This window comes from Pocillopora verrucosa, chromosome 9, assembly GCF_036669915.1.
Source record: "Pocillopora verrucosa isolate sample1 chromosome 9, ASM3666991v2, whole genome shotgun sequence".
Taxonomy (NCBI): domain Eukaryota; kingdom Metazoa; phylum Cnidaria; class Anthozoa; order Scleractinia; family Pocilloporidae; genus Pocillopora; species Pocillopora verrucosa.
This window is the reverse complement of record NC_089320.1, coordinates 20476841-20502957: the sequence shown is the minus strand read 5'-3', so window position 1 is coordinate 20502957 and position 26117 is coordinate 20476841. Positions and strand designations below refer to the sequence as shown.

The window sequence follows — 26117 nt, the reverse complement described above, 5'->3', positions numbered from 1 at the left end:
AACTTTTACAATAGAGTTACGAGAGCATAACTGACTGAGTTACAAGAGCATAACTGACTTTAAGGCGCGACTGACTTCCGTTTTTTACCAAATGCAGTCGGTTTGTACCTTAAGTTGAGTCCGTTCTTAGTCAAACCGCTGATCGATTCATACATTTATTCGAAATGCCTCACGTACCAGGTTACGAAAGGTTAGTAGAGTCATCGAGTAAGATGCAAACAAAAAATCTGTTGTGCTCTTGTAACCTTCTTAGCAAAAACAACTTTTTTATTACCTAGCGCAAGGTAAGTGTGAAATTATAATAGAAAAGTCTATTGTTTGTACTTGCGACTTTTTTTAACAACAACAGCTCGTGTAAGTGTAATAGTTTTTCCCCAATGTTAACACGGAAAACATACTTTATTAGTTTGGGTACGAAACTATCGAGCTAGGTACGAGACGACTCAACTGACTGGGTACGAGATGACCTGACTGGGAACGAAACGACTGTGGGTACGAAACGAATGGGTACAAAACGACTGTGGATACGAAAGAACTGTTAACCGGTGTACTCACTAAAATTTCACGAAAAGAACCTCCTACATGACTCTACGTGGCTGACTCCTCAAAACCTCATTTTAATTTCACCTCTTTGAACAATTATATCGTACCTAAAACAGTATCTTGACATACGAATTTTTCTGAGATACGGATTAAAATTTTGTCATAGGACCCCTCATTGGCCTTTTTTTGTGGGGTTTGCTTTTACATTTAAGGCCTCGCAGCTAACAAAACTGCTGACATTAGCAGAGGGTACATTGAAGAAGGCGAAACAAAGCATGCATCGTTGTTCTTTACTTGTCCTCCTCGTTTAATGTGCTTGTCACATGATTTCTGTTTGCCACCACTCAAACACAGCGCATGATCCATGACATGGAAGAGGTACTGTTGTTCGACCACACCGTGAAACAGGTAGGCCCCAGGCCCGTCCGCGTAAACTCCTGAATGGATCAAAAAAAATAGCGATCACTTTCATTTTACCTACAACGAAGGTGACTGAAAAGTGAACATGTTTGGAAGTACTTCCTGAAAGACCCCAAAACTTCAACTTATGTTGCATGCGCTCTACGAATTAAGAAATTCCAGCAACAGTAACGTGTGCATACATCTTTAGAATTCTCATGTATTCAATTTCAGCTTGGAAATCAGGTGACTCCGCTTAGCGCTTTCCCCGGGAACAGAACGCTCAATCGCCAGTTATTGCTATTGATATCCGTTCTCCTTATCCTCTGGGCGATCAATGGGCATTGAATAGAATGCATGAGATTTAAGATGTCCAGTGAAAAAAAAATTTACTTAGCTGAGATACACAAATAAAATTGCACCACCGGCAACGTCTGGCAAACGTTATGTTAAATAAGGCTCAGCGACTACACTGTAATTTATTAGTAATTTGCTTTAACGCATGCGCTCACCAAAATCAAGGCTTCATTTTACAATTTAAGTCCAAAGTCTGAGCATTTAATCATAATCGACTTCTAGCTGCAGTGTATTTCTTATAAAATAATTCATGAGGAAGGTGATGTTACATCATGGAAATATCAACATGATTATAGTTTTTTTCCCATATTGCCATTGAAAGTTACATCGATGTCAATTACTTTTTGAAGTTTAAGTCTTTGACATCATTTCAGTGCTTACCAACATCTTCAACTCCATGAGTCTCATAACTTTGTCGGACAGTAGCTTGTTGTAAGAAATCCTTGTGTGCTGTGTTCACCCCTCTAAGGTCTGCACGTGGCCCATTTAAACCTCCTGGACCATTAGCGTAACCAAGGGTCGTGAATGTCTTGTTTTCCACATCCACAGCCAATTCTTCAGTCAGAAAACGTACTGTACCAAATATTGGGTTTCCCCGCTTCGGGTACCCGCCGACGGTAAAAACGTGTGAGTGGTCAGCGGTTACTGTTACAAGGGTTTCGTCTGGTGGAGAGAAAATATATTAACTGCATAACTATGTCATGCTGGGCCGTTTTCTCATAGGAAAATAACTAAGACAGTTTACATGAACAGTTTTCCCTCCACTACGACGTTTACTTCAACTGCTTGAAGACTCTTAGTGTTTTTGTAACTTCTACGGACGCGAAGGTTCGGAAATCATTAATAGACATGAATCGTGCATATTTTAGGCTCTGCTAATCTCGTTGACCATGTATTACTCGCGATTCTTCCGTGACCACTTGAGAGAAGTAATACTAAAATAACCAAGAATATTGAGCAGGTAACGTACAGAGACTAATTGGAAAGAACTGACACATAATATTAAACCGAAACTCTCAAAAATACCCCAAAATATCTTCCGTGGGAACTAATCTTTAAATAAAAACCCTTAACCGGCCAGGTAATCAGTATCTGTAAATATGGAAACCACATCCTCTATGAATAACCATGGAATGTAAACTCAAATTAAAAAAAGCTCTTCAGTTCTAGAAAACATGTCACAGATCTTAAGCACGAACGCCCGGAACATCCCGAAAATACTATAAAACAGACAGGACAATATACAATATATTGCTTATCCAACCGAGAGCAAAACTGAATTTTCTTTTTGCGTGCCGCGTTATATAATTGAGCTGAAAGGGAGAACTGGCAAAGAGAATTTCAAACTATAAAAAAAACTTTCTGTTGCATGTAAAGACTTTTTATGAGTGGGTGAGAACAAATAACCAATACTCTAATCCATTTTTTTCTCCTTTTTCTAGAATGAGATGGAAGCAATGAGATGCGAAGGGCCTTCCTAGAAAGTCACACATGGAAGAACGTGCAACTGTTGTTTTAGTACCTTTGTTAATCATTTCCATGGCCTTAGACACCGCTTTATTCAAAGCTACGGCATCGTGAAGAGCTCTGACTGCTTTGCCATCATGATGTCCGTGATCAATACGTCCACCTGAAAAGCCAGTTCAATATTGAGAGTACTATTGCCATAAAAAGCGAAGTGAAGTTGGCAGGCTCTATTTGAACACACACGGTTATTTGAAATGAACTGTCAATACTCCTGTTCAAAAAATGAATATAAAAGCGATCTTCGCAGTAATGAACAGTACTTAAGCAGTAGCAGTATTACACTACACCGGAATCGCAGAGGTCATGGGTTCGTTCAAATCCCATACAGGCCCAGATTTTTTCAGGCCTTATTTTCACTACTGCTTAAGCAGTGTTCTTCACTGCCACTATTGCTTCCATATTAATTTCTTTATCCGCAATTCATGTATACGATTTTCATATATTTACAGTCACTTAATACTCCTATTATAGCAAGACATATCCTGTTGGTTAGGGGATATCATGCAATGATTGACGTCGCCTGAAGTAATGTTTTCTAATTCCTCAGAATGACGAGCGTCTTCGAAGGGAAAAAGGTTTTATCTTCAACCAAAATACCACGCCAGCTGGAACTTTAACGAGGTTTACCTAACGCAGCTTTACCATCCGATACTCAACTTTCGAAATTTAATTTTTTTCACGTTACAAACAGAGAACATTTTAAAATAAGTAAACAATACAATTTTGTCTTTAAAATTCCCTGTCATTTTTCGTAAAGCCCGAGTTTAGCTCGCTCGCTTATCTGCCAAGAAATTTCGTTCCTTGTGTTCCTTAGTTGGCGAAGGCATAAAACTGACGCTTGGGATATTTCGGCAAGATAATGGGTGCGTTGTGGGAAGATTTTTTTTTACTTGCCATTATTTCGCAATTTTCTGAACACGAGCAACTATATAAAATAAACCCTCAAAACCGGGCCCTGTTCGGTTGATGAAAGGCCAAAATTTCGCAAACAGACAAAACAAGGTTTTCCATTTATCCCCCTCAGCCTTCGCTTCTACCTGTGATTTTGTGATTCAATTGAGAAGCAGAATTAAAATAGATATACATCCTAAGTACCTTCGACAAACAGGAAGTATCCTTTTGGGTTTTTCTGAAGTATTTTGATGGCTTTTTCAGTCATCTCTGCTATTGATGGTTCGCCAGCGCTGTCGTTGGCTCGGTCCACTTCGTAATTCATATTGGAGTACTCAAAAAGTCCTGGGAAAAAAAAAACGAGATTTTTTTATCATATGCCGGCCGAGAAAAAAAGAAGATCCTCCAAATGAAAAATAAAATTGTTCTCCAAACTTAAATTTTAACGGAATCTTCGATACATATTGCACAGGCCCCTAAATCCCTTCCGAGGCAAAAACATGGTACCCTGACTTTTACAATGGATCTTTCTGTGGCTATCTCTATCTCCTAGTCTATAACTTACGAGGCTTATGGATTTTTCCCAGTATGACTTCTCAAAGGGTAAGGCTGGTATTTCTTCCCTGAATAGGATGCTAGTCTACCCATCGCAAACACCCATTTGTACAAAAAAGTCCCAGCTGGAACGTAACCTCTCGCCCTAAAGAACCCCCTACCCCCTTCACCCAACAATCTCTTAATATTTCCCGACAAGATTTCAGCGCGCTAACGATTAGATTTTCTGCTTTGATTGTGCAGAGAAATCGAGAGAATAAAAAGAAAGCAGTTTGACTGATTAAATACCCATTAAACGATTAGTCTTTTCTACATCAATCTTGTCAAAACCGGATTTGTTCCACACGTAATGCGAGTTGGGATGTTTCTGCAACCACTCCTGAATCAGGTCTCTACCGTCAAGTCTCTCTCCTTTTTCATCCAGGTATTCAGGATCTGTTTGGTTTTTATGCATCAGCTCTCTTCGCCCTCCACCAAATATGACGTCTATTCCATTACCGTACGGGTATTCGGCAAGTTGTAAGGCTAAAAAAAAACGATCTGTTTTAAGTTTAGCTCACTTTCATCCTGTCTACAAGGTTACAGCTGATTTTTCCAGCGGTAGATATAGCTTGCTAAATAGGTCCTCTTTATTATTGGCGCTACGGCACGAGCGTTTCTTTGACCGCTGGAAAGATCAAGGCTTGAGCAAAGAGAGCTAGTGAGAGGTTTGTAAGGAGTCTGGCACTAGCAGTCGGTCCCAGACCCCTTACAAGGCTCTCGTCGGCTACTCTAAATAGAAAAGGCAGAACACACACCGTCTTCTGAGGTAGAGCGCATATCCTGACAAAAAGCCTTTTCAAATCCAGCATTTTGTTTCCCAATACACTGGCAAATTTCTTCCCTAACAAGCCCCTTTTATTCCAAAAAAAAAATTTGCTTGTCACCATCCATCTATATTTAAACTGTCGAGGAAACTTTTCTTCGTGATGAATAACGTTAAATTTTACCAATATCTTTGCACGACGTAGCATCGTCATAAGCTTTTGCCTTTTTATCCGCGTCACTTTCCCAACGACGGTCCACAGAGTGCGCGTAAGCACTCGCGGGACTCGCGTGTGTAATCCGCGTGGTCGTGACCAGACCAGTTGACATTCCAGCTAACTCTGCGAGTGACAAAATCGAAATCACTTCACGTTCTTTTTTTGCAGATGCGCATCGACCCCATTCGACGTTTTCATCCATTCCAACAACACCTGAAAAGTGCATAGAATTAGTTATACTCATGTCTATAAATGGCGCACTGCCCACTTCCCTCTGAGAGAGGAGGTAAGGTTTCCGATTTCGGCATGGGATTGCGCGTAGTCCTGGATTGTCTATTGTGCCGTGTGTCTGGATACACAATTACCGTGCGTATCACCGCCCGGTATCAACATGTATAAAAATTGCGCCTACTTGCAATGTTTTCATTTCTTCTAGTTGGACGTTGCGATCAATTTTCTTTTGGTTTTACGACTCTCAGTCAAAATGCGCTTTATTTATAATCAGTCGATATCTTTTTTACTTACCCTGGTCTGTTTTCACTCCAGACAGAAACGCCGTGGCAGAGCTTGCAGAATCTGGACCCTGTTGATCGACAGCATAAGTCTTGACCAGAGCTGTCCAGGGAAACTCCTCCCAGCTCAACACATTCTCTTCACCAGTTTTCCCCTTCAGCTGTCCGTCTAAGATACGTGAGGAGGTAACAGTCGTAATACCCATTCCATCTCCCATGAAGAGGATGGCGTTCTTAGCAGTGTTCGTGTTTGGTTTAACTCTTAAGTTGTCTTGGATTAGCTTCATGCCATCTTTGTACCACTTGTTGTTGTCTTGATTTTTTGGAATGTTGCCAACGACGACTAAGGAGTCAAGGATACTTAGTTACCTCATGCAATCTAGACTACGAGCGATCTTTCCCTTACAGCGAAGTCCATCTCCCGAGTAAAAAGATAAAAACAGCGAAAAAAAAAGTTTAATGCAAGCACGCCGCGTGGAACCCTAGGAGTAAAGAGGGTTTGGCGTGCTAAAATCAATGTTTTTCTTTCGTCGCTGAATTTTTTTGACTTGCGCTACGGATTTCGCCAAATGCAGGGACTTCTCGTAGTCTACATAAAATCCTGTAACCTTGTTAAAATAGTCTTACGAAGAAGATGCACATCTATATATACTCCTTATTCGATTGTTTCATCTGTCAGGAATACGGACGGGTATTTTGCGCGTTGAGATACTTTTTCGAGTCCCGTAAGGGCGAGGAAAAATAAGAGTGGTGTGCAAAATTTCGGCCGTATTCTTAGTTAAATAATCGAATATGGGATTTGCTGTTCTTCTATTATTTAATTTCAGTTTGTGATATTTTGGCTTCTCAATATACAGTGTACAGTCGAACCTGTATAAAGCGGCACCCTGTGCTAAGGGGCGGTAGCCAAAGTCCCGAATTTGTTTCCCCTTCTCATCACTGTAGTTTTTTGGTCGCGGTCACCTTCGAGTGAAACCCAACGACCTGTTTCTATTGTTTACCACCTGTACTGAACGATCACTTAAATCGGAATTCAAATCAAACTAAGAAAAATCTTTCAGGTAAAATTTAATCCATAGTTCTCTCCCGAAATCAATATAAGTAATATGTTTGAGCGCGTTTTTGTACATTATTGGTCTACTAAGGCATAAAATGGCGTTTTTTATAATGTTTTTTATTACACCCCTATTCTGTGGAACCCGTATTAAGCGGTCAACATTCCTATGGGTGACCGCTTAATACAGAATTGACTGCATTTAGGTCTTGGTTGTTTTTCAAACGTTAATTTATTTTCCGTATTAACTTATTTGTCCAATTGAATCATTGGTTAATAAGGTAAAGTCTGAGCAAGAAATCACATTTACAGCTACTTCACATTACGTCATGTAGCTGTCAGACAGTCTCGTGAAGCGATTGTCGGAATCCGTGATTGGTACTTGCGCTATTCGACACGATCAGTTTATCGGTGGCCGGAAACATCAGAAATTAGAACACCAAGTCTTTTAATTTGTTTATGAATTACTATGATCACATGCACGCCAGAGCGTACGTGTCAAAAAGGTGCTACTTTCACGTCTTTTAGAACAATTGCCTTCTCTTTTAATGGCGGTTGCTTTTAGTTTATAACATAGTGATGTTGTGATGAACACTGTAGCTTTTTATTTGTTTATTTGAGTGGGTACGAACACGCGAGACCAGCAAAGAGCATAAATTAATCAAATCAAACATCACAGAATGGGATCTGCTTACCGGGCGCCGCATAGAAATCTTCAGTGTAAAAATCTCTAAGCTTATAACTTTCTTTACATGCAAGGCGTACCGCTGTGCAAACGTCGTTAAGATACAACCACATGGTTGTCAACGATTACATATGGCAGGAACCTACGTCTTCCATTGTGAAAATTTAGGTCTTACATTTCTCTTCCAGCCATGGAAATATACTGGTTTTCATTATCGACTGCAATAACTTCCGAATGCAGTTTTCAAGAATTTTCATAGTTTTAGAAAGACTAAATGGGTGTGACTGTTTGCAGCGCATAACGTGAATTAAAACGTTAAGCTATTGACGCCGTACTTGAGTGACGCAAATCTACGGCCTACTATGATTGAATTGTGGTGTTAAGAGCAATTTTCAAACTGAAACTTACCCAGTATGAAGCAAAGTATCAAATATAAACGCAGCATATTCTTTTTAAGCTGTAACAAGCTTGGTTGAGCACTTGACACAGTATAAAAGTGCATGAGGTACCATTCAACGCCCCCTTTTTAATCAACAAAGGGAATAAGACGAGTAATAAGTTAAATATTTCATCCGCCCGGGTAGGCGACGCCGGAAAATGGATTGCAGGCGCTGACCGCAGGTAGCCCAGGGTCGCACAATAAGCTTTGTTAATGTTCGATCCGCTTAGCCGTACCGGAAATGGCATTAGGGACCTTAAGCAAACCACGACGGCGACGGCAACGAGGACATGGAAAAACAAAAGATCTAATTATCAGAACAATAGCTCAGCACGTGCGTTTCAAAACTTTGTACATTTCTTAGCCGTCGTATGCAAGACAACAACGTGAAATCACCACAATCTGCGTCGTCTGCGAACCGAAACCGCGACGGCAAATTATTTTAATTTCCATTTGGAACTCAACGCTTCTTTTATACGTAATGCTGAAGTTGAGGTATAGCGCCTTATGAGACGGTAAACAAATGCAGGCATTCTAATTAAAGGCAGAAATTAATTTTTTTAATCAAAGTCTTCCTTGGCGTTGCCGTCCTGAACACCATTTAAGGTCATACATACGGTACGGTCGTACATACGATCGACCCTTAAGGCCAATATTTTTTTTATACTTTTTCCAAATCGAGCTTAACTTCACCGTTTTAAAAATAGTTTTCATGAACTAATTTTGTAAAATATTTAAATACGCGCCAGTTATTCGCAAAAACGTATTTTCGAACTGAATTCTTCAGTCTGCCGAAGTGTGAAGAGCCAATTATAACGTTTTACCATTGTGACTCCAAAGATGTTTTTGGCGGCAAAACATCCATGTTCGTGACTTTCAATAGCACAAGAATTTGATTTCAGTTGCGCATGGTGAACTTCCCCATAATTTCTGGGTATCTAACCAGACTTTGAATAGGGAAGGATAAAAGAAGAACAATCCTTCTTTCAAACCCTAGAAGAAGCATGCTTGAAAGAGCCAGACATTTAATAAATTCGACGACGAATGGCGTAAAAATCTCTCCGAAACAGAGAAGGGCTCGTATCGCTGCTGCTACTGATCAGCGACCATCAACGGGCTCAAGACACTTAAACCTCGAAATCCAAATTGCCGGCAAGTGGAACTGATCTAAAGACTGTCACGCACACCTCCTTAATTGCTTCCCGCGACCCATGTTTTTCTTGATAATTTCCCACGATAAATCGTGTGGGGAATTTCCTTTTTTCGCGATTAATCTCCTGTACTGGGCTCCGACGAAGGGCGTATCGGCTAAACTTGACAGGAAAATTGCAAACCAATCAATAGGAAATCGGTTGGCATGTACTAAAACAGAGACAATAGACGATTTTGTGACAGAACGTAATCACGAAATGTAGAATGTTCCGTCACAAAATCCGTCGTCCACCATCTACACGATAGTCTGCTATTGCAGCTGGGATGCTTGTCTGCGATGCAACCTCGTAGCTTATATACTTCATCCTTTTTAAACCCTTTAACTCCCAAGATCTCATAAGTAATTCTCATTACTGTCTGCCATAAGTTCTTGTGATGTTAGTTTGGAGAATTTGGTATTAGATCAACTTACAATCTCTTGATTAATATTTTTCTTTAAATAACGAGCTTTGCGTCGGAAATAAAGTTTATGCAAATTAGCTGGCTGCACATTGAACGTGCAGCCAGCTAATTGGCATAAGTAATTTAAGCCAAGGTTCGACGCCTCTTGGTGGCATGAGGTGTTCGCTAAACATTCCAGGACATCCGATAATCGCTTCAAAAAATGTAATTATGCTCCCCTCGAATGAAATAGAAAAAACCGCAACTTCCGTTGATTACAATTCTAATCATTTTCAAGATGCAACTCTACTTTGTTCACTCATTTTCCAGAAACAAGAGTCCAGAGAAATGTCTCATACAAACTTAACGGGTCTAATTCGAAAAAACTTAAAGGGCGGTACGCTAAGCTTATTTTCTCTGTAGAGAGAAAATACATGTGTTAAAGAAGACAACAGTAAATCGTTAACACAAGGTCCACGAATATTCCTGACCAAATTTTACAGAAACATAACAGGAACAATTTAAAACACGTAAAACGAAGAAACTCAAAAATAGCCTAAAAAGCGGCACAGGTAAAGCTGATTTCACCTCCATGATCGAAGATCTCGGCCCACGTAAGGTTAACTCCGACAAACCCTTCTTTATACAGGTCATGGTTTTTAACTTTCAAAGTCCAGAAACTGTGTTGATTAGATAATCCAGAGAATACACATTGTTTTCAACTGATGGCCTCCTCGTTCGGTCTTCAAGCTTCGGCGCAATGCAATTATTCTTATAATGACCTTTTATGTGCGAAGGTTCAGTCAGTTTGGAACGGTATCTTTAGCTTTTCCGAAGACATCAGTCTTGTCAAAATCGACTATAACAGGGGAGAAGCTGGTCTAAAATATCGTTATTGCATTTTAGGTCATTGGGAACAAATTCACACGTATGAATATCGTCTCACGCGACTGCCGAGTTAGGAGGGATAAGAAAAAGTTAAAAATAACCCTTAGGTATACACTACCCAAGAGGGTATAAAAGAGATTAAAAATAACCCTCAGGTATACACTACCCAAGGGGGTATAGAAGAGATTAAAAAATAACCCTCAGGTATACACTACCCAAGAGGGTATAGAAGAGATTAAAAATAACCCTCAGGTATACACTACCCAAGAGGGTATAGAAGAGATTAAAAATAACCCTCAGGTATACACTACCCAAGAGGCTATGCAAGAGATTAAAATAACCCTCAGGTATACACTACCCAAGAGGGTATAGGAGAGATTAGGAATAACCCTCAGGTATACACTACCCAAGAGGGTATGCAAGAGATTAAAAATAACCCTCAGGTATACACTGCCCAAGAGGGTATAGGACATATTAAGAATAACCCTCAGGTATACACTGCCCAAGAGGTTAAAGAAGAGATTCAAAATAACTTTCAAACATACACTACCCAAGAGGGTATGCAAGAGATTAAAAATAACCCTGAGGTATACTCTACCCAAGAGGGTATGGAAGAGATTAAAACTAACCCTCAGGTATACGCTACCCAAGAGGGTGTAGAAGAGATTAAAAATAACCCTCAGGTAAACTCTACCCAAGAGGGTATGCAAGAGATTAAAATAACCCTCAGGTATACACTACCCAAGAGGGTATGCAAGAGATCAAAGGTAATCCTCAGGTATACACTACCCAAGAGGGCACGAAAAATTGAATTCGCACTAATTTATATCAGGAGACCGCTCTTTGTCTGTACTCTTTCTTTTGACTGAAAGTTGAGGCATCCACCATTAACTTATATAATTATTATCCTTTACTGGTTCCCGAATGTCTTTGTCAAGCTCGGCTATTCTTGACTGACATTATTGCAATTTCCCATGATATTTCTACTGGAGGCATTTCCCGCCTAAAGTGTACGGTCGAGGGCGATTTGATTTACCGCATCAACAACAAGATTATGTTTTGAGACCTCGCGAATCTGTCTAATTAGTCCGGCACAGAGACCACTTGAAGATATAAAATGCATATTGTTTGGTTACCTGGCGTTGAACGAACAGCCTTTGTTGGCGCGCTTGAGACCTGCTGGCGGGACAGAACGTATTGTAGTCATCGCGGAATCGACGAAACAATTCGTTCTTTGCAAAAGCTTTCGGCCTGATTTCACATTAACTTTTCTTTAGCACATAACAGGACTTTTTGGGGTCGAGATTGGATCCCGTAACTATAGAAAGCTCAGCCGATCGATGGAAGACTTCAGCCTCCATGATAAGATCGCGCCAAGTGATTTCGATGCCAAATTTCTTGTGTTTTCGTGATTGAAATTCGAGCATAGATGCAGTATTAACTATTAGGTGAACCTTTAACTTATAATCAACACGTTTAAGTAACCGCATAGACACCTACCGACCGCAAACGTTGATGTAATTCTCGACACTGATGACAGAAATGTAGCGCCTCCGTAGCATGCACGCTGCGAATTTTTTTCGGGGCCAAAGCTCCTCAATTGATGGGGGGGGGCTCATCACTTGTCTGATTGACATTGTACTGATATTGTAAGGAGAAATTCTGTCTTGGTAACTCATGGAAATTGAAGGGTTAATTTAGCATTTAAAACAGAATGTAACTCTCTTCATATTGGTAAATATTTTCATTTTAAATGAAACTCTATCGGGGGAAGGTACTTAATCTATTCTCCCAAAGGTCATTATTTGGCGACCATACCGCTGTCAAGGAGCCAAAATGACCCTGTACCCGAGGTTGAGAGCGACACGATCGATCAATGAGACCGTAGTTCATCTCGATCAAGACCCCGCAGCAAGGTGCTCTATAATCGAATATGTTGCCATCCTTTGTGAGAAGGGGAAAAGCGGAGTAAACTAATGTTACTGGAATGATTTAAGACGCCGGGACAGCAGAAAAGAGTAGAGTCTTTCGAAGCTGAGAGAATCAACTTGGTAAGTCATTCATCTCGGCCTTATCCGCATTACGCTTTTAAGCGTAGGATGATTTGTAAAAACAAAGATATTGTGGGTGCAGTTTAAAATTACAGCAGGCTTCTCTGTAATGGAGAAAAGCGCAAAGTATAAGCGATGTGAGGAACCTCTTGTGTATTGGCTGTCAGAGAAGTGAAACTAAACTTAAGCGTACTCATTACTGTTACGGGTAATTTGTCTGTTTAGAAGAAAGTGGCGTTAAGTGTTCTTGTGAAAGGAATCCAGTCTGTGTAATGGTTCGCACTATTCGGTGATGGAGTTCGTAACTCATGGCGATATTTTTTACCGCCAGATTTTTACTCCTAATGTCGCCGAAAATGGCGATATCGCTTCATGTTTTGCACTAGACGCAAATTAGGTTTAAAGATAAGAAATGCCTTTTTGTTTTCTTCTTTTTTTCGACTTTTCTTGCTCAAAACCGGAAAAACCACAAATTGGAAAGAGAATTGCTTCGCCTTTAATCAGTTAACCTGAAAAGCTCGACAAACATTCCAGTTCAAAAACTAAATCGATCGAATTTCCACTGATACAAGACCTTATGCTGACATTCAATGACTTATTGTTAGATCGATTTGGTTCTCCAACAATAGTATAGAAATAAGAGATACATCTATTGTGACAATTTGACAACTGGCAGAGACCAGAGATTGAAAAAGTCGGAATACGTGATACAGCACAGGCAGCCCAAGCTCACGTCTCGAGAAGAAGCCAATGACAGGAATAACAGTGATGGTAAAGCAAGCTTAAAACGGCAGAAATCGCCAGAAACTACAACGGACACACAGGATGTGAGTAAGTGTCATTGATTTTACATGTAAAATATTCATATTTCGAAATATTTATCGTTGTAAATCGACCATATTCCGTTCCCTATACTATTCCTTATAACGTGTTCAAATTTTCAACGGTTCCTCTCGTAACACCGAGTCACACAACGCGTGACGCGTTTATGAATTAATCGTTGGCTTTTTCTCGAGACGTGAGCTTGGGCCGCCTATGGATACAGCGATCTTATGGAGCAACTTTGAACCATTGCTCAAAACCGCATGGTTATAATCTCACTTGGATTTGCAAACAGTGCGTGCGTGCACAGGTAGCCCAAGCTCACGTCTCGAGAAAAAGCCAACGATTAATTCATGAACGCGTCACGCGTTGTGTGACTCGGTGTTAAGTTACAAGAGGAACCCTTGAAAATTTGAACACGTTATGAGGAATAGTATGGGGAACGAAATATGGTCGATTTACAACGATAAATATTTCGAAATAGGAACATTTTTCATGTGAAATCAATAAAACTTACCTATATCATGTGTTTCCGTTGTAGTTTCTGGCGATTTCTGCCGTTTTAAGCTTATTTTACCATCGCTGTTATTCATGTCCTTGACTTCGTCTTTTGACATGAATAACAGTGATGGAAAGAAATAAAACTTTTTTTATGATTTAATAAAAATGATAACCTCAAATCACGTTTCCGAACTTTTAAAAATGCAACTTGAATCGAGAAGCCGAAATGTTCACACCCATAGAACCCTGGTGGGTTCATTTCAACACACGCTGTGACCACGCAAAATAGCATCGGAGGCAGCATTATTGGTAAGCCGCGCATTTGCGTTGGTCTTCACTTGGTTTAAAGTAGCCATTGCTCAGTCATTGTGCTTGTCCTCAGGAGCTCTTCAACATACAGTCCACACATCAACCATAGTGGCCAAGATAGTTTCTTTTATTTTTTTCGAACTCCAATATTTCGGTCCGGACTAGAGTCTCGCTCGAACAAAAACAGCAATACTAATCCGGTCAGTAAACTGCAGACTGCAGACCGTGAACAAAATGCAGACTAGGTACAAAATGCAGACTGCAGACTGGGTACAAAATGCAGAAAGAGAATTTATACTGTTTTTCTCGTCTGATACGCGATAAGATGTCATCTTACAACTTACCGAGCGTCACGCAATCGCTTTTCCACGATCATCTTTCAAGATTATTCACACTGTTGTGGAATATTCCTTGCCCGTTTCTTGACCACAATCGTTCTTAATATAATTTAAAGCCTTCATATAGTCTTCTCACTTCGCGCGCGAGTTGGCTGGTGGGATGACTGTAGAGAATTTACCAGCTAAATAAATGTTGATGAAGATGTAAATGAGATGTCACTATTGAATATTTAAGATGCGCAATATTCGAGAAACAGTTGACACCTTTGCACGTGGTCCGTACGTTTCATCTTTTTAACCGACGGATCTTGTTCGTCTGATAGGATTAATGACAAAGGAAGATAGAAAAATTGTATATACTTTATGCCCAGAGGGAAACGTGAAGCAAGTGGCGGATAATTCGTGTGAATCAGTAAGTATCATTTAGAACTAAAACAAGTCTACTTAAAAGGCACGTGTGTGACTCAACAAAGGAGGATCAAAAAAAGGAATTGGCGATATTTTCACTGACAATTATAGTCCATTAGATGCTGTTTAGCATTCGCATGACAAAAACCAAAGAAACGGGAAAGCCCAGCGTACAAATCTTGATATAAAAAAAAAATCTAATAAATTAGACTGCAGTATGCAGTCGAAACGTCGCGATCTACATCACACGTGACTACATCGTGAGACAAAACGAAAAGTTAGCTTTTATTGATATTCACCACGATGAATAACCACAGCCTTTTTTACGAAATCTAATAAACTGCTTGTATGATCCGGTAAAAACTCCATCAATAAGAAGCAGTTGCTACTACAACCACCTCCCACCCCTCCATGCGTATTAATAGTCCGTCTCCCACCCCTCCCTGAGTGATAAAATTCTGCCTCATACTAATGATCTTCCTTCCTCTCTCCCCCCCCCCCCACAGATAGTCAATAAAATAACCCAAAAAATGGTCCAAATATTAGTCCAAAAATGGTCAAAAAATCTTCAAAAAAAGTCCAGTTGTCTGAGGGTCGAATGGTCCAGTCCATATTTTTTTTCCTAAGAAAAGCGCATTACCCGAATAGCTCATCTTTTGTTTTGATTTGTTTCTTTGTTTGTTTTTCTTGCTGTTTTGTTTGTCTGCTTGTTATGTTACACTTTTCAGCTTTTTTTGCCTTTTCCTTTATACATCAGTTCACAGCTATGGTCTTGATTACGAGCAGATGCTGTGGTGCAAGAGGCGATTATATCTGGCCATGATTTGGGAAGACTTACACACCTCCCTTCTATAAGGCCTCTTCTCCCCCTTTCCCTCCCCAAAAACAGTTTTGATGGACACCTTCCGTTGGTTAAGCTCTCTTCGAAAAAACATTTACCAACCCCCTCCCCCCCCCCGAAGTTGACCGTTGGCCGCAAAAAGGCAAACAAACAAAAAACGTAATTAAGAGGGTACTTGTAAGTTACTAAAGAAACCGTAGTGCTGCGTCGGTGGGAGAGTATAACAGGGTAATTTGCATTGGTGCTATCGACTAAGTCAGGAGCCCTCCTATGGTGGACAAATTTTAACCTTTACTGGCAACAAAAAGTTCGCCGTAAACAATTTTCTTTCAACTGTAAAGAACAGAAATTAATCGTTATTTGTAAATTGGCAAAATTTTTTACCTCTACCCGTAAAAGCCAGCCATCCCTCTTAGATACCCTCTCATTTTTTAACCCGTGTAGTTCAAAGTTAAAAAATATATTTGTTTTGTACCTTACTATCAGCCAAGTACTGTGGAATACTGATATGATAACGACTGCTGCTCCCCTTTGGCCGGCCGCGCATGAAGAAACAAGAACTCATTGCTGTGTTACCTGCTCTCTAGCTGCGGGAAGACGAGTTCACAAGCACGACAGTGGCTGGGCGTGGCTGGTGGGTGTGTGTGGCTGTCTTTGTAACGTGTTTACTCTGGGCTGTTCGTATAGTTTTGGTGTCATATACCCGTCACTTTTGGACGAGTTCAAGCGAGGCAAAGCTCAAACAGGTAACAGACTGAAGCCTAAGTTCTTTGCTCTCTTGAGTATTGCATGAAGGAACAGATGTCGAGGAAGGATTTATGTGCTCATTTGAATTAGAAAATATCCAAAATTTTTGAGTAACTGAGAAGAAAGGAACGTAGGCTTGGAAACGAAATCCGGAGATTTCAATCTTCAATCAATAGAAGTTATCACTGAATAACATGAATTACATCTAAACCACCGGGTTTTAGGTCAGTAAAGTAACTGTGAGCCGAGGAATACAATGATTTACCTCGACAGCAAATGTATCGGCATGCGAGTAATCGGGTAAACCCTTTTCCTTTTTCCTCCAAGAAAAACTATTTCTTTGGAATATCACGAATATGGGTATACGAACATGGGTTTTTCGGATCAATATCAGTACCTGAGCAACTGCCCACCTACCCCTCCCCTAACTCAACAACAGTCAATTGATAACAAGTTAAGGTTAATGTTGGGTTAGGGGAGGTGTAGGTGGGCAGTTGCCCAGATACTGATATTGATCCGGTTTTTCTTAGCTAGTAGCAGGTGCAATAGAGCTTCTTTGCTTTTGCTTTCGTTTATCCCTGACATGCACATTGACTGGGACTGGATCAACGAATTTCATCACTGCATTGAACACCTTTTTTTCTTTAGCGTGGATTGGCTCCCTTTGCATGTCCCTGACCTTCTTCTTCGGCCCACTGGCGGGAAAACTCTGCGATCGTTTTGGCCCCAGAGGTGTTACAATCATTGGTGCCTTGGTGTCTGTGATCGGACTTGTTGCGACTTCTCAGGCTCGGAATATATTCGTGATATACTTGACATACAGCACAATATTTGCTTTTGGAGGTTGTTGTATCTACACCAGCGTATTTGTCATTGTGCCCAAGTATTTTTTGAAATACCGTTCATTAGCAACTGGAATGATTGCGGCGGGGCCTGGAGCCGGCACATTTGTAATGAGCCCTATTTTAGCACGCTCTATAGAGGAGCTTGGATGGCGTGGGGCATTTTTCATAATGGCTGGTATCATCGCATCTGTTTGTCTCCTTGGTTGTGCATTTGATCCCAACGCTCCGACGAATCCTGCCGAACGAGACGTACATCGTGAGTTTGAGCAAGGCGACAAGAAAAAAAAACATTTGTCACGTAATCCTTCATATTTGCTATTGGTTTTCGTTACAACTATTGTGATTTTAGGAAATTCAGTTCCTCAAGTCCACATGGTAAGTGTAACAAAAACTATGCCACAAGAATCCTGAATAGGTTTCTTGTGGCTTTTTTTTTTGGTAAAACATCTGACAGCCGTGGTTTTCCTCCACCCAGGGTATAAATAAGTAGGGAAATTAAAACTGTCGGCAAACTTGACAAACAACTGGTTACCTGCGACACCCAGTCTAAGAGTAATTGAAATAACGCATGGAAACCTGAATGTACCAATGAGCCTGTAGATTTAGAAGAATTAGCCTTTACTGCATGCTTCCCGGATATGCTATTGGTCCTACTTTAGTTGGAATTTTATCGTCGGACGATGGGAAACGCGGTAGCTTCGTGTTGGTTTTCGCCAACGGCGGTGTTGGAGCCAGAGTTGTTATTTGAAGTGCAGACTGATAAGATAGGGATCAAATGAAACCCACAGAATCGGAAGTAGAGTACAATTATATCTGATTCTTCCCTATTCGATTCTGTTACGCCAATAACTCCACTTAATTCCGATTTTAAATAGTTCAGAAGCGCTCTTGCGACTCTGAGTGCCACTCCGTCGCCAGTGAGAACAAGCCCAGTGCGTAGCAAGCTAGAACCCAGTTAGAGATGTACAAAGCCAGAATGAACACTGGCAGTTATCATAGGCTAAGTGCCCCTTAGCCGTCACTTTCTATCACGGTCTGAACCATCCCAATAAAACAACAATGAATGCAATTTATCTTTAGCTCTGTCCTTTATTTATTTTTCTTTCTTTTTAAGGCTCGCTTCTGTGAAGAGAAAGGCATTAGTCTACAAGTCGCCTCGACGCTCTACCTAGTGCTTGGACTGTGCTCAGTTTCCGCCAGAATTTTAGTCGGTCGCATATGTGATTATAAATTCGTTGATCAGCGATTTGTCTACCAAGGATGCCTGTTTGTTCTTGGTTTTTCAACTCTACTCTGTCCATTGGCAAATAGCTTCCCGACTGTGCTCGTTTATTTCATAGCATTTGGTTTGTTTGACGGTGGGCAATCGACTGTGGCAAATGTGTTGGTGTTAACCTCTGTACAAGAACGACAGAAGGCTCGTGCTTTTGGATTGTGGCTGTTTTGTCTGTCAATCATAATGGCTTGTGGACCGCCCCTTGCAGGTAGGTAGACAGATCCCCTGCTATTGCTTACGTATTGATTATGTGTAAATAGCTCTAGAAACAGTCCCCTGACGTTTCTCCAGACACTGATGTCGTTTCGCTTAAACTCACGACTGAGTGCATTTACCATATAGTTAAGATGTAAAAAAAGGACTTTCCGAGCTTTACTCATAAGTTCTACATTGACTCATTGAAGAATACTCGATTCATTTCCAGGTTACATTGCGGACTCCACGGGTTCATACGCGCCTGCATTCTATTTGGCAGGCGGTAGCATCATAACTGGTGCCAGCGCTTTCTTCGTAATGTACTTCCTAAAAAGAAACACGGAGGAGATGGAATTGCAAACCGAGCTTGTTGTAATAGAAAAAGTTACAGTTGTGTGACATGTAAGGTTTTTACAAAAAAAATAGTTGCTGCACTGACTGAGTGCTAATTTCTTGCCAAATGGCAGTGAACTTATCAACCCTCTTTCCGTTGAGTTATAGTTCATTATGGTTACACTATAGTACGTTCACTATATCACACAACGCTCTTCCTTAGGGAAGAGCGTTGTGTGATATCCCAAACAACGGCTGGGAATGAGACTATGGCCAGCCCAAAGTTTTAAAAGTAGACTTGTGATAAACAGTGATAAAGAAGGCTACATATCCATTCCCTTTCTGACGGAAAGGAGCGCGCGCTCTCTTCCCGATCAGCTGGTGGTAATCGAGCCCAGAGGTGAAGATCAGTGAGACCTTACCTCGTCTTTGTCAAGACGCCGGAGCAGAGTGCGCAGAAATCGATTATGTTACCATCTTTTTATAAGGAGGGAAAGGTAGTGTAAACTATCGTTATTGAAATGATCTAAGATGCTGGGACAGCAGAAAAGACGAGGGCCTTTCGAAGCTGAGATAATCCACTTGGTAAGTTAGTCATCCGCCATACAATTTTACTCTCACTTCTCTTTAGAGTGAGGGATGATTCCTTTAAAGAGAAAGGTTTTTTTCGGTACAGTTTGAAATTACAACTGGCTTCTCTGTAATGGGAAAGAGCGCATGGTATAAGCGATGTGATGAACCTGTCGATTATTGGCTGCCAGTGAAGCGAAAATTAACTTCTGCTTACTCTATACCTTCAGGGAATGATTTAACTGATTTTGAGGAAAGTGGCGCCATGTTTTCTTGTGATAAGAATTCTGTCTATATGAGGATGGAGTTCGTAACCCACCTGGGCATAGTTTTTTATCGCCGGGTTTTTTTTACCTTTAAAGATGCCGAAAATTGCGATGTTTCATCATGTTTTGCACCAAATGCAAATTAGGGTCGAATACTGACATGGCTAACTTTTCTTGCTCCAAAACAAAAACATCCAATTGAAAAGAAAAGTGATTTAGCTCCACATCTGGAGGTTAGACACGTTCTTAAGTGGACTAATTGCTTCAAAATTTAACACGTTTTAATTACAGACATCTGTTACTGTTGGGAGTCAGCAAGCTAGACCCCAGATCGAGAAGAGAGTCTCGATGGGATGATGGCTTTTACGACTAACGGTTAATATTTTGGTCATTTTACGGCTTTTGGTTAATTTTTTTTCCTTTGTTGCTGAAAAGAAATTTTATGGTTAAGATTTTTTACAACTAACAGATGAAATTCGTCAATTTTTACAACTAACGGTTAAAATTTACCGCTGTTTTACGGCTAATAATTAAACCATTGAGGTTCTCTACACACTGAGAGTAAGCACCGGCAGTTATTGTAAGCCAAGCACCTCTAGGACGTCACCTTTTATCACAAACTGAATCATCCCAATAACATAACAGTGAGGCACTTATATCTATTTTTAGCTTTCTTCCTCATTTTGTCTATTTGCATTACTTTCTAAGGCTCGCTATTGGGAAGAGAAAGGCTTTAGTTTACAGCTTGCTTCAAAACTTCACTTAGTGCTCGGACTGTGTTCAGTTATATCCAGAATTTTAGTAGGACGCCTGTGTGACTTTAAATTCGCTAATCGCCGATATGTCTTCCGAGGATGCATGTTTGTTCTTCGTTTTTCAACGCTTCTCTGTCCATTGGCAAGTAGCTTTTCGAGTTTACTCGGTTATTCCATAATATTTGGTTTATTTCACGGTAGCTTATCGACTGTGGTAAATGTGTTGGTGTTAACCTCTGTTCATGAAGGACAAAGGGCTCTAGCCCTTGGATTTTGGCTGTTTTGTATGTCAATCATGATTGCCCTCAATCATGACCGCCCCTTGCAAGTAGGTAAACAGATCCCTTGCCATTGCTCACGTGATGATTATATCAAGGTTCGCACGGGTCCTGGAAAACCTGTAAAGTCCAGGAATTGTATTTTCACTTTTGAGACTACAAGTCCTGGAAAGTCCTGGAAAACCTGTAAAGTCCAGGAATTGTATTTTCACTTTTGAGACTACAAGTCCTGGAAAGTCCTGGAAATCTGCTCAACTCAAGCGAAATTGATTTTCCAGAATTTACGTTATAAGAAATGTACGTAGACCATAAGGAGAATTGCTTTTGAAAACTTGGGAATGAAGGATTTAAGGTGAAATTTGGAGTCCTGAAAAAATCAATCCGAGTCCTGGAGAACTCCTTGAAATTTATTTTTGAAAAAGGGTACGAATCATGTCATACGAAAAAGTTTCCATCCTTAGTCTTCAGCCGTTACTGTTGGTCCGCCTACACCCATGGCTGAATACTATAGAGTTAAGGGACCAATTTACCATTATCGCCTGGGGTGGAGGGGATGGGAGATTTTGGGGTGATCGCATGGTTTTCAGAGTTAACTGAGCTCGAGGCGGGATCAGTCGTCGCCGGTAAAGTATGAAGGGGGAACTATTGAAAATAGACTGACACTTAACTGCCAATGAGGGGGGATAAGGAAAATTTTATCGTGACATAACCAAAATCCCCCCTCCCTTCCCCCAGGTGATGTATAAAGACCAATCTCTACATTGGCTCATTCAATATTTCTGTTGATTCATTTCCAGGTTACATTGCGGACTCTACGGGCACATACGCGCCCGCATTCTACACGGCAGGCGGTAGCATTTTAACTGCTGCAGCGTTTTCTTCGTGATATACTTGTCTTTCTAAATAATGTCGCAGCGGAGTTGGAATCAGAAACCGAACTTATAACAACAGAAAAGGTTACAATTGTGTGACATGTAAGTGAGATGTCGACAAATAGATCATTTACCTTATTATAAACTGAATACAAATTCCTTGCCGAATGGCCATGAATTTGACAACCCTTGAACAAGCAGGAAAGTAACTCTACTGTGAAAAAAAAGAAAAGAAAAAAAAGGGGAACGCTGAAGATTGAACCCGGCATCTCAGCTCACCCCTTTAAGCTTTCAAGCAGAGATGTTCTAGATGATCCCAGCAATGATGAGGCTCAAATGGAGTGTTAGGGCAAAAGTAATAATCGCCCGTGGGGGAGGGGGGTCGGAGGATTTTGGGGAGGATCACATGGTTTCCGGGGGGGACGGAGTGGATTACAAATAATTTACTGCCAATGAGGAGGGGGGGAAGGGAGGGTTTCTAAGAATATTACAGAACCTTATGGGATGGGGAGGTCAGGTAAATTTTATCTGTCACACTAAAAATCCTCCGATATCCCTTCCCCACCCCTGGAGATATGACAGGTGACTTACCTCATCTAAGATTGCCGACAAGATGGAAGCCATATTGAAGATTTCATTGACTTGAATTTAAACCTGTGACGGGTATGAAGTTCAAGTCCTAAGTTGTCTTTTTAGGTTTTTTTGATGCGATTTTATTTTTTCATTTATTACGTCAAAGATGATGTTTCCATTTAACGTGATAATAACCAAACAGATTTAAAGTTCAGGTTTCTCTTGCAGTTTGCACTAATGCACGGAATCAGGATTGAAAGTGTTAAAATCGTTATTTATTTTTAACTTCTCTTTGACTGTTTATCTTGCTCAACACCTTTTTCTGCTGAGAATACTATGCGATAATCTGCGTTAATAAATTCAAATATTCTCCTCCAGCTCGTAAATTTATCGCGACTTTCTGATATACTTGGCATAATTTCATAATGAAACAAGGAAAACATTCGAAACAAAAACAAAGTGAATATAAAACAGATCGGAACTATTTCTTGTGTTTGTATTGGAAGCCGTTTTATAAATCATCTCTTTTGACATTAAAGTCAAAAGTCTTTTGTAGTTGCTTTTGTGAAATATCTCGAAAGCATCAGGATAAAAAACTACTAAAGAGCAGAAAGCACCTGCTCCTTGGAGTATCTGAACTTGAACATGGCAGCCGAACAAAACAATTCTCAGTAAAAAGCGGTTCCTCGTGGGAAACTACATTTTCGAGTTAATTTCATGACAATTTCGACTCGGGCGAGGAGGTGCATTGTTGTAATCATTATGAAACTACTGTACTACTGTGGCTGTTTTCTTAATAATTACAAAACCCGCTGTTGCATCAAACAATAATATTTACCGCAGTGGCATCAGCATTAAAAGCTAAGAGTTATGATTCAGTTGATTAATAATATTTTCCGTCGTTTGGATCTATAGATCACTATAATGCAATTAAGCTTGAGTTCATTTATTGATCAAGGGCATAGTCTTCGTTCGGAGAGACACCGCTAAAAGCTTTTCGTGTTAGAGTTTTTATGTAATCTGTATTCAAAATCCTAATTTTTTTGGCAGCAAAACTGTTCCTTTGTTCAATTAGTTTACATTATACCGGAAAAGCATTTTTCTTAAATTTTTAAGGAGCAGATAGGAACTGAAAAATGAAAAAATTATTCGTAGCAGAATTTATCAAGAAAAGGGGTTTTTATAACTTTTTCGAAAAGCAGCTGCCATTATGATAGAATGGGCAGCCCTGCCGGGAAAGGGGCTGTTAGACAAAATGCAAACGCGAGAGGCTACTTGCTGACTTAACAGACGGTGGTCTTATAAGCGGCAAAAAAGTGCCCCTCATTGAGACCCCTTATGTGTCAGCGAGTATCGTATAATTACTTCAAGAGATTATTAATACTGACTTTATTCAAGACACCTTAAAGTCATAGACCCCGAGGCGTCTGAAAAATTGAAATAAATATGCCATTACATGATATCACTCGATACTGCTAGTCCTTCATCGTCAATATTCAAGGTTCCCTTTCAAGGAACCATCCATTAAGCATCTTTCAATGAAATGGTCATTTATTAAGAATGCACCTATAAAAATGTCTTGAAAAAAACATTATTGTCGGAAATGGAACCTTTTTTTATGCGTGGTAAATGGATGAGGAAAAAGGCGCACAAACACATCCAAAGCGCGGAGAATATTTTGAATGAGAAGCTGTATTATTTTCAAGCGTTATCCTTCAAAAGTGATCGATCAAATTAGACGGCGTAAGTTTTAAGGTAACTTTTCTATTAGCGAGTAGCTAAGCGTTTCTGTGTCAAGAGTGCATGGGAAGGAGAAATATAATTTTTGATAAGTTGTGTACAGCTAAAAATTCAAGTTCTTCCTTATTGCGTCAACGAATGACTGAGGTGAGCGGATATTGGCGGCGATAACAATCTTAAAACCTTCGGTTATGAATTATGAATTGGTTCGCGAATGACATTTGGTTTGTGACTCAGCAAAAAGAAGATGTAATGCTATATATTGCAATATTTCCACTCACTTCAGTCAAACCGCGTGAGTTACCTTTGCCGTAACCTCATTGAAAAATTTTCATCTTGCAGCGAAAAGTTCAAAATGAATGACACGCTGGCTGTGAACAGTGGCAAAGAGAATGGTCGTGGTCCATTAAGGATTGATCTTCCTTCCAAGGCAGAAGGCCTCGTATGGTGCTGTCTTTTTGCGATACTATCTGTCTTAATCGTCGTAGAAAACTTTCTCACCATTTTCCTCTTTGCAACCAACAAGAAACTCCGCAAGAAAAGCTTGTTTCTTGTTCTCAATATGGCGTTGGCTGATCTGATCTTTGGAACTCTAGCTCTTCCGCTATATATTTACCTTGGCTTTGGAAGACCGGAGTATTACCGAATCTGGACTCAAAATGTAAACACGTATTTGAACTTGTTCTTAGACATCACCTCGAAAGTCGCATTAGTGGCTTCGTTAATTTCCGTGGCCTTCATTTCTTGTGAGAGGTTTTACGCCATATCACAGCCCTTTAATCACCGAAAACTAACAGTACGAAATTACTGTGTTGTGATCTTTACAGTTTGGATGTTAGCCTTGCCTTTCTCCAGCTTGGTGTTCTTGATTCCCGGCCAAGAATGCACTTACGTAGGAATGCCATTCGCAGTTATCCTGCTGTTTACCATTTGCGGTTGTAACATCGCAGTTTGGAGAAAGCTTAAACAGGGAAGCGTCTCATCACAACAGCAGAATAGAACCTCGCGAAATGAACGCGTAACAAGAACTTTGCTGTTCGTTTCTACCCTTGCCTTGTTTTGTTGGCTTCCTTTTGTTATTTCGAATGGTTTAAGGGGGCTCGGTGTTTCGATACCATGGAGACATGCAATGATTGTCAATTTTCTCAATTTTTCTAACTCGTTTGTAAATCCCATCGTTTATGCATTGAGAATTCCGGAATTTCGACGCGCTTCAGCTGTGTGCTGTTCCACAAAGTACTGGAAGTTGAACAAAGAAGATAAAGAAACTGGAAATAACAAAGCAGACCCTTTGATTCCACTGACACAGAAAAGATCATCAAGACCTGATTCCAGTCCCCCACAGTTGAAGTTTAATTATGTAAATACAGAAACCAAATTTATGTTAACCGAATAACGAGACCTATTTGCGCTTCTTAAGTAATGCATTCTTTAGGTCTTGCCTTTTGTTTTGTCCGAGTACTTTTAACTTAAAGCTAAGTTTCTATATGAATCAAAGACAAAACGTATTATACTTGAGAAATGGTTGATACATTTTCCAGTAAATCCCAGTGTAACACTTTTAGTATTTGTCAAATAAACCAACGTAGAAAATATGTTTTACGATGTTTATTTGTCAGGCAAAGAATTTAGAGATTGTAAGCCAGAAAAGAATTAATAATCAATGCTTCTCTTCCATGTGCACTTCAGTTTATTTTTTTCGAATGATCATTAAGCATTATGTTGATCACCGATGATTTTAAAATAACACTGGTGTCTTCCTCTACCTTTTTGCCTGAGGGGTAATCCTCTCAGTTAAAAAGAGCACTTCCATTGTTCTTTCAGTAATCACACGAGTCTTCATTCTCTGCAGGGGGTGATTTCAGTGAAAAACTTTTAAGTCTTAATAAATTTATTTATCAAAATTGTCAACTTAGTATCACAAACTAATAT

General features: G+C 40.1%; 3 protein-coding genes across 4 annotated transcripts; 2 read left to right on the top strand and 1 right to left on the bottom strand.

Moving 5' to 3' along the window:
* Positions 1-328: 328 nt before the first annotated feature.
* Positions 329-14533, bottom strand: LOC131777058 (alkaline phosphatase, tissue-nonspecific isozyme). Its single transcript, XM_059093270.2, has 8 exons — positions 14493-14533; positions 5820-6149; positions 5262-5507; positions 4561-4797; positions 3922-4062; positions 2822-2929; positions 1681-1962; positions 329-980 (listed from the first exon to the last, which is right to left on the bottom strand). The coding sequence occupies exons 2-8, from the start codon at positions 6091-6093 to the stop codon at positions 751-753; spliced, it is 1518 nt and encodes a 505-aa protein (XP_058949253.2). The 5' UTR covers positions 6094-6149; positions 14493-14533; the 3' UTR covers positions 329-750.
* On the top strand, positions 12377-20225 carry LOC131777059 (monocarboxylate transporter 10-like). Of its 2 annotated transcripts, none has more exons than XM_059093272.2 (5): positions 12377-12516; positions 16222-16481; positions 17131-17702; positions 18442-18811; positions 19028-20225. In XM_059093272.2, the coding sequence occupies exons 2-5, from the start codon at positions 16244-16246 to the stop codon at positions 19195-19197; spliced, it is 1350 nt and encodes a 449-aa protein (XP_058949255.2). In that variant the 5' UTR covers positions 12377-12516; positions 16222-16243; the 3' UTR covers positions 19198-20225. The 2 variants fall into 2 exon arrangements, with proteins under 2 accessions (XP_058949255.2, XP_066028167.1); XM_066172070.1 differs by lacking the exon at positions 12377-12516 and adding an exon at positions 14809-14898.
* A 1707-nt stretch (positions 20226-21932) lies between these two features.
* LOC131777104 (adenosine receptor A3) lies at positions 21933-26019 on the top strand. Its single transcript, XM_059093327.2, has 2 exons — positions 21933-21974; positions 24528-26019. The coding sequence occupies exon 2, from the start codon at positions 24541-24543 to the stop codon at positions 25579-25581; it is 1041 nt and encodes a 346-aa protein (XP_058949310.2). The 5' UTR covers positions 21933-21974; positions 24528-24540; the 3' UTR covers positions 25582-26019.
* Positions 26020-26117: the final 98 nt, after the last annotated feature.

Coding starts and splice junctions, on each gene's coding strand:
- LOC131777058 (XM_059093270.2), bottom strand. CDS start 6,093: ATGAAGCTAATCCAAGACAACTTAAGAGTTAAACCAAACACGAACACT. Junction 5,508..5,819: donor TGGAGTGAAAACAGACCAGG/GTAAGTAAAAAA, acceptor TGCACTTTTCAG/GTGTTGTTGGAATGGATGAA. Junction 1,963..2,821: donor CATGGAAATGATTAACAAAG/GTACTAAAACAA, acceptor TCTCTCCACCAG/ACGAAACCCTTGTAACAGTA.
- LOC131777059 (XM_059093272.2), top strand. CDS start 16,244: ATGATAACGACTGCTGCTCCCCTTTGGCCGGCCGCGCATGAAGAAACA. Junction 16,482..17,130: donor GCGAGGCAAAGCTCAAACAG/GTAACAGACTGA, acceptor TTTTTTCTTTAG/CGTGGATTGGCTCCCTTTGC. Junction 18,812..19,027: donor TTGTGGACCGCCCCTTGCAG/GTAGGTAGACAG, acceptor ATTCATTTCCAG/GTTACATTGCGGACTCCACG.
- LOC131777104 (XM_059093327.2), top strand. CDS start 24,541: ATGAATGACACGCTGGCTGTGAACAGTGGCAAAGAGAATGGTCGTGGT.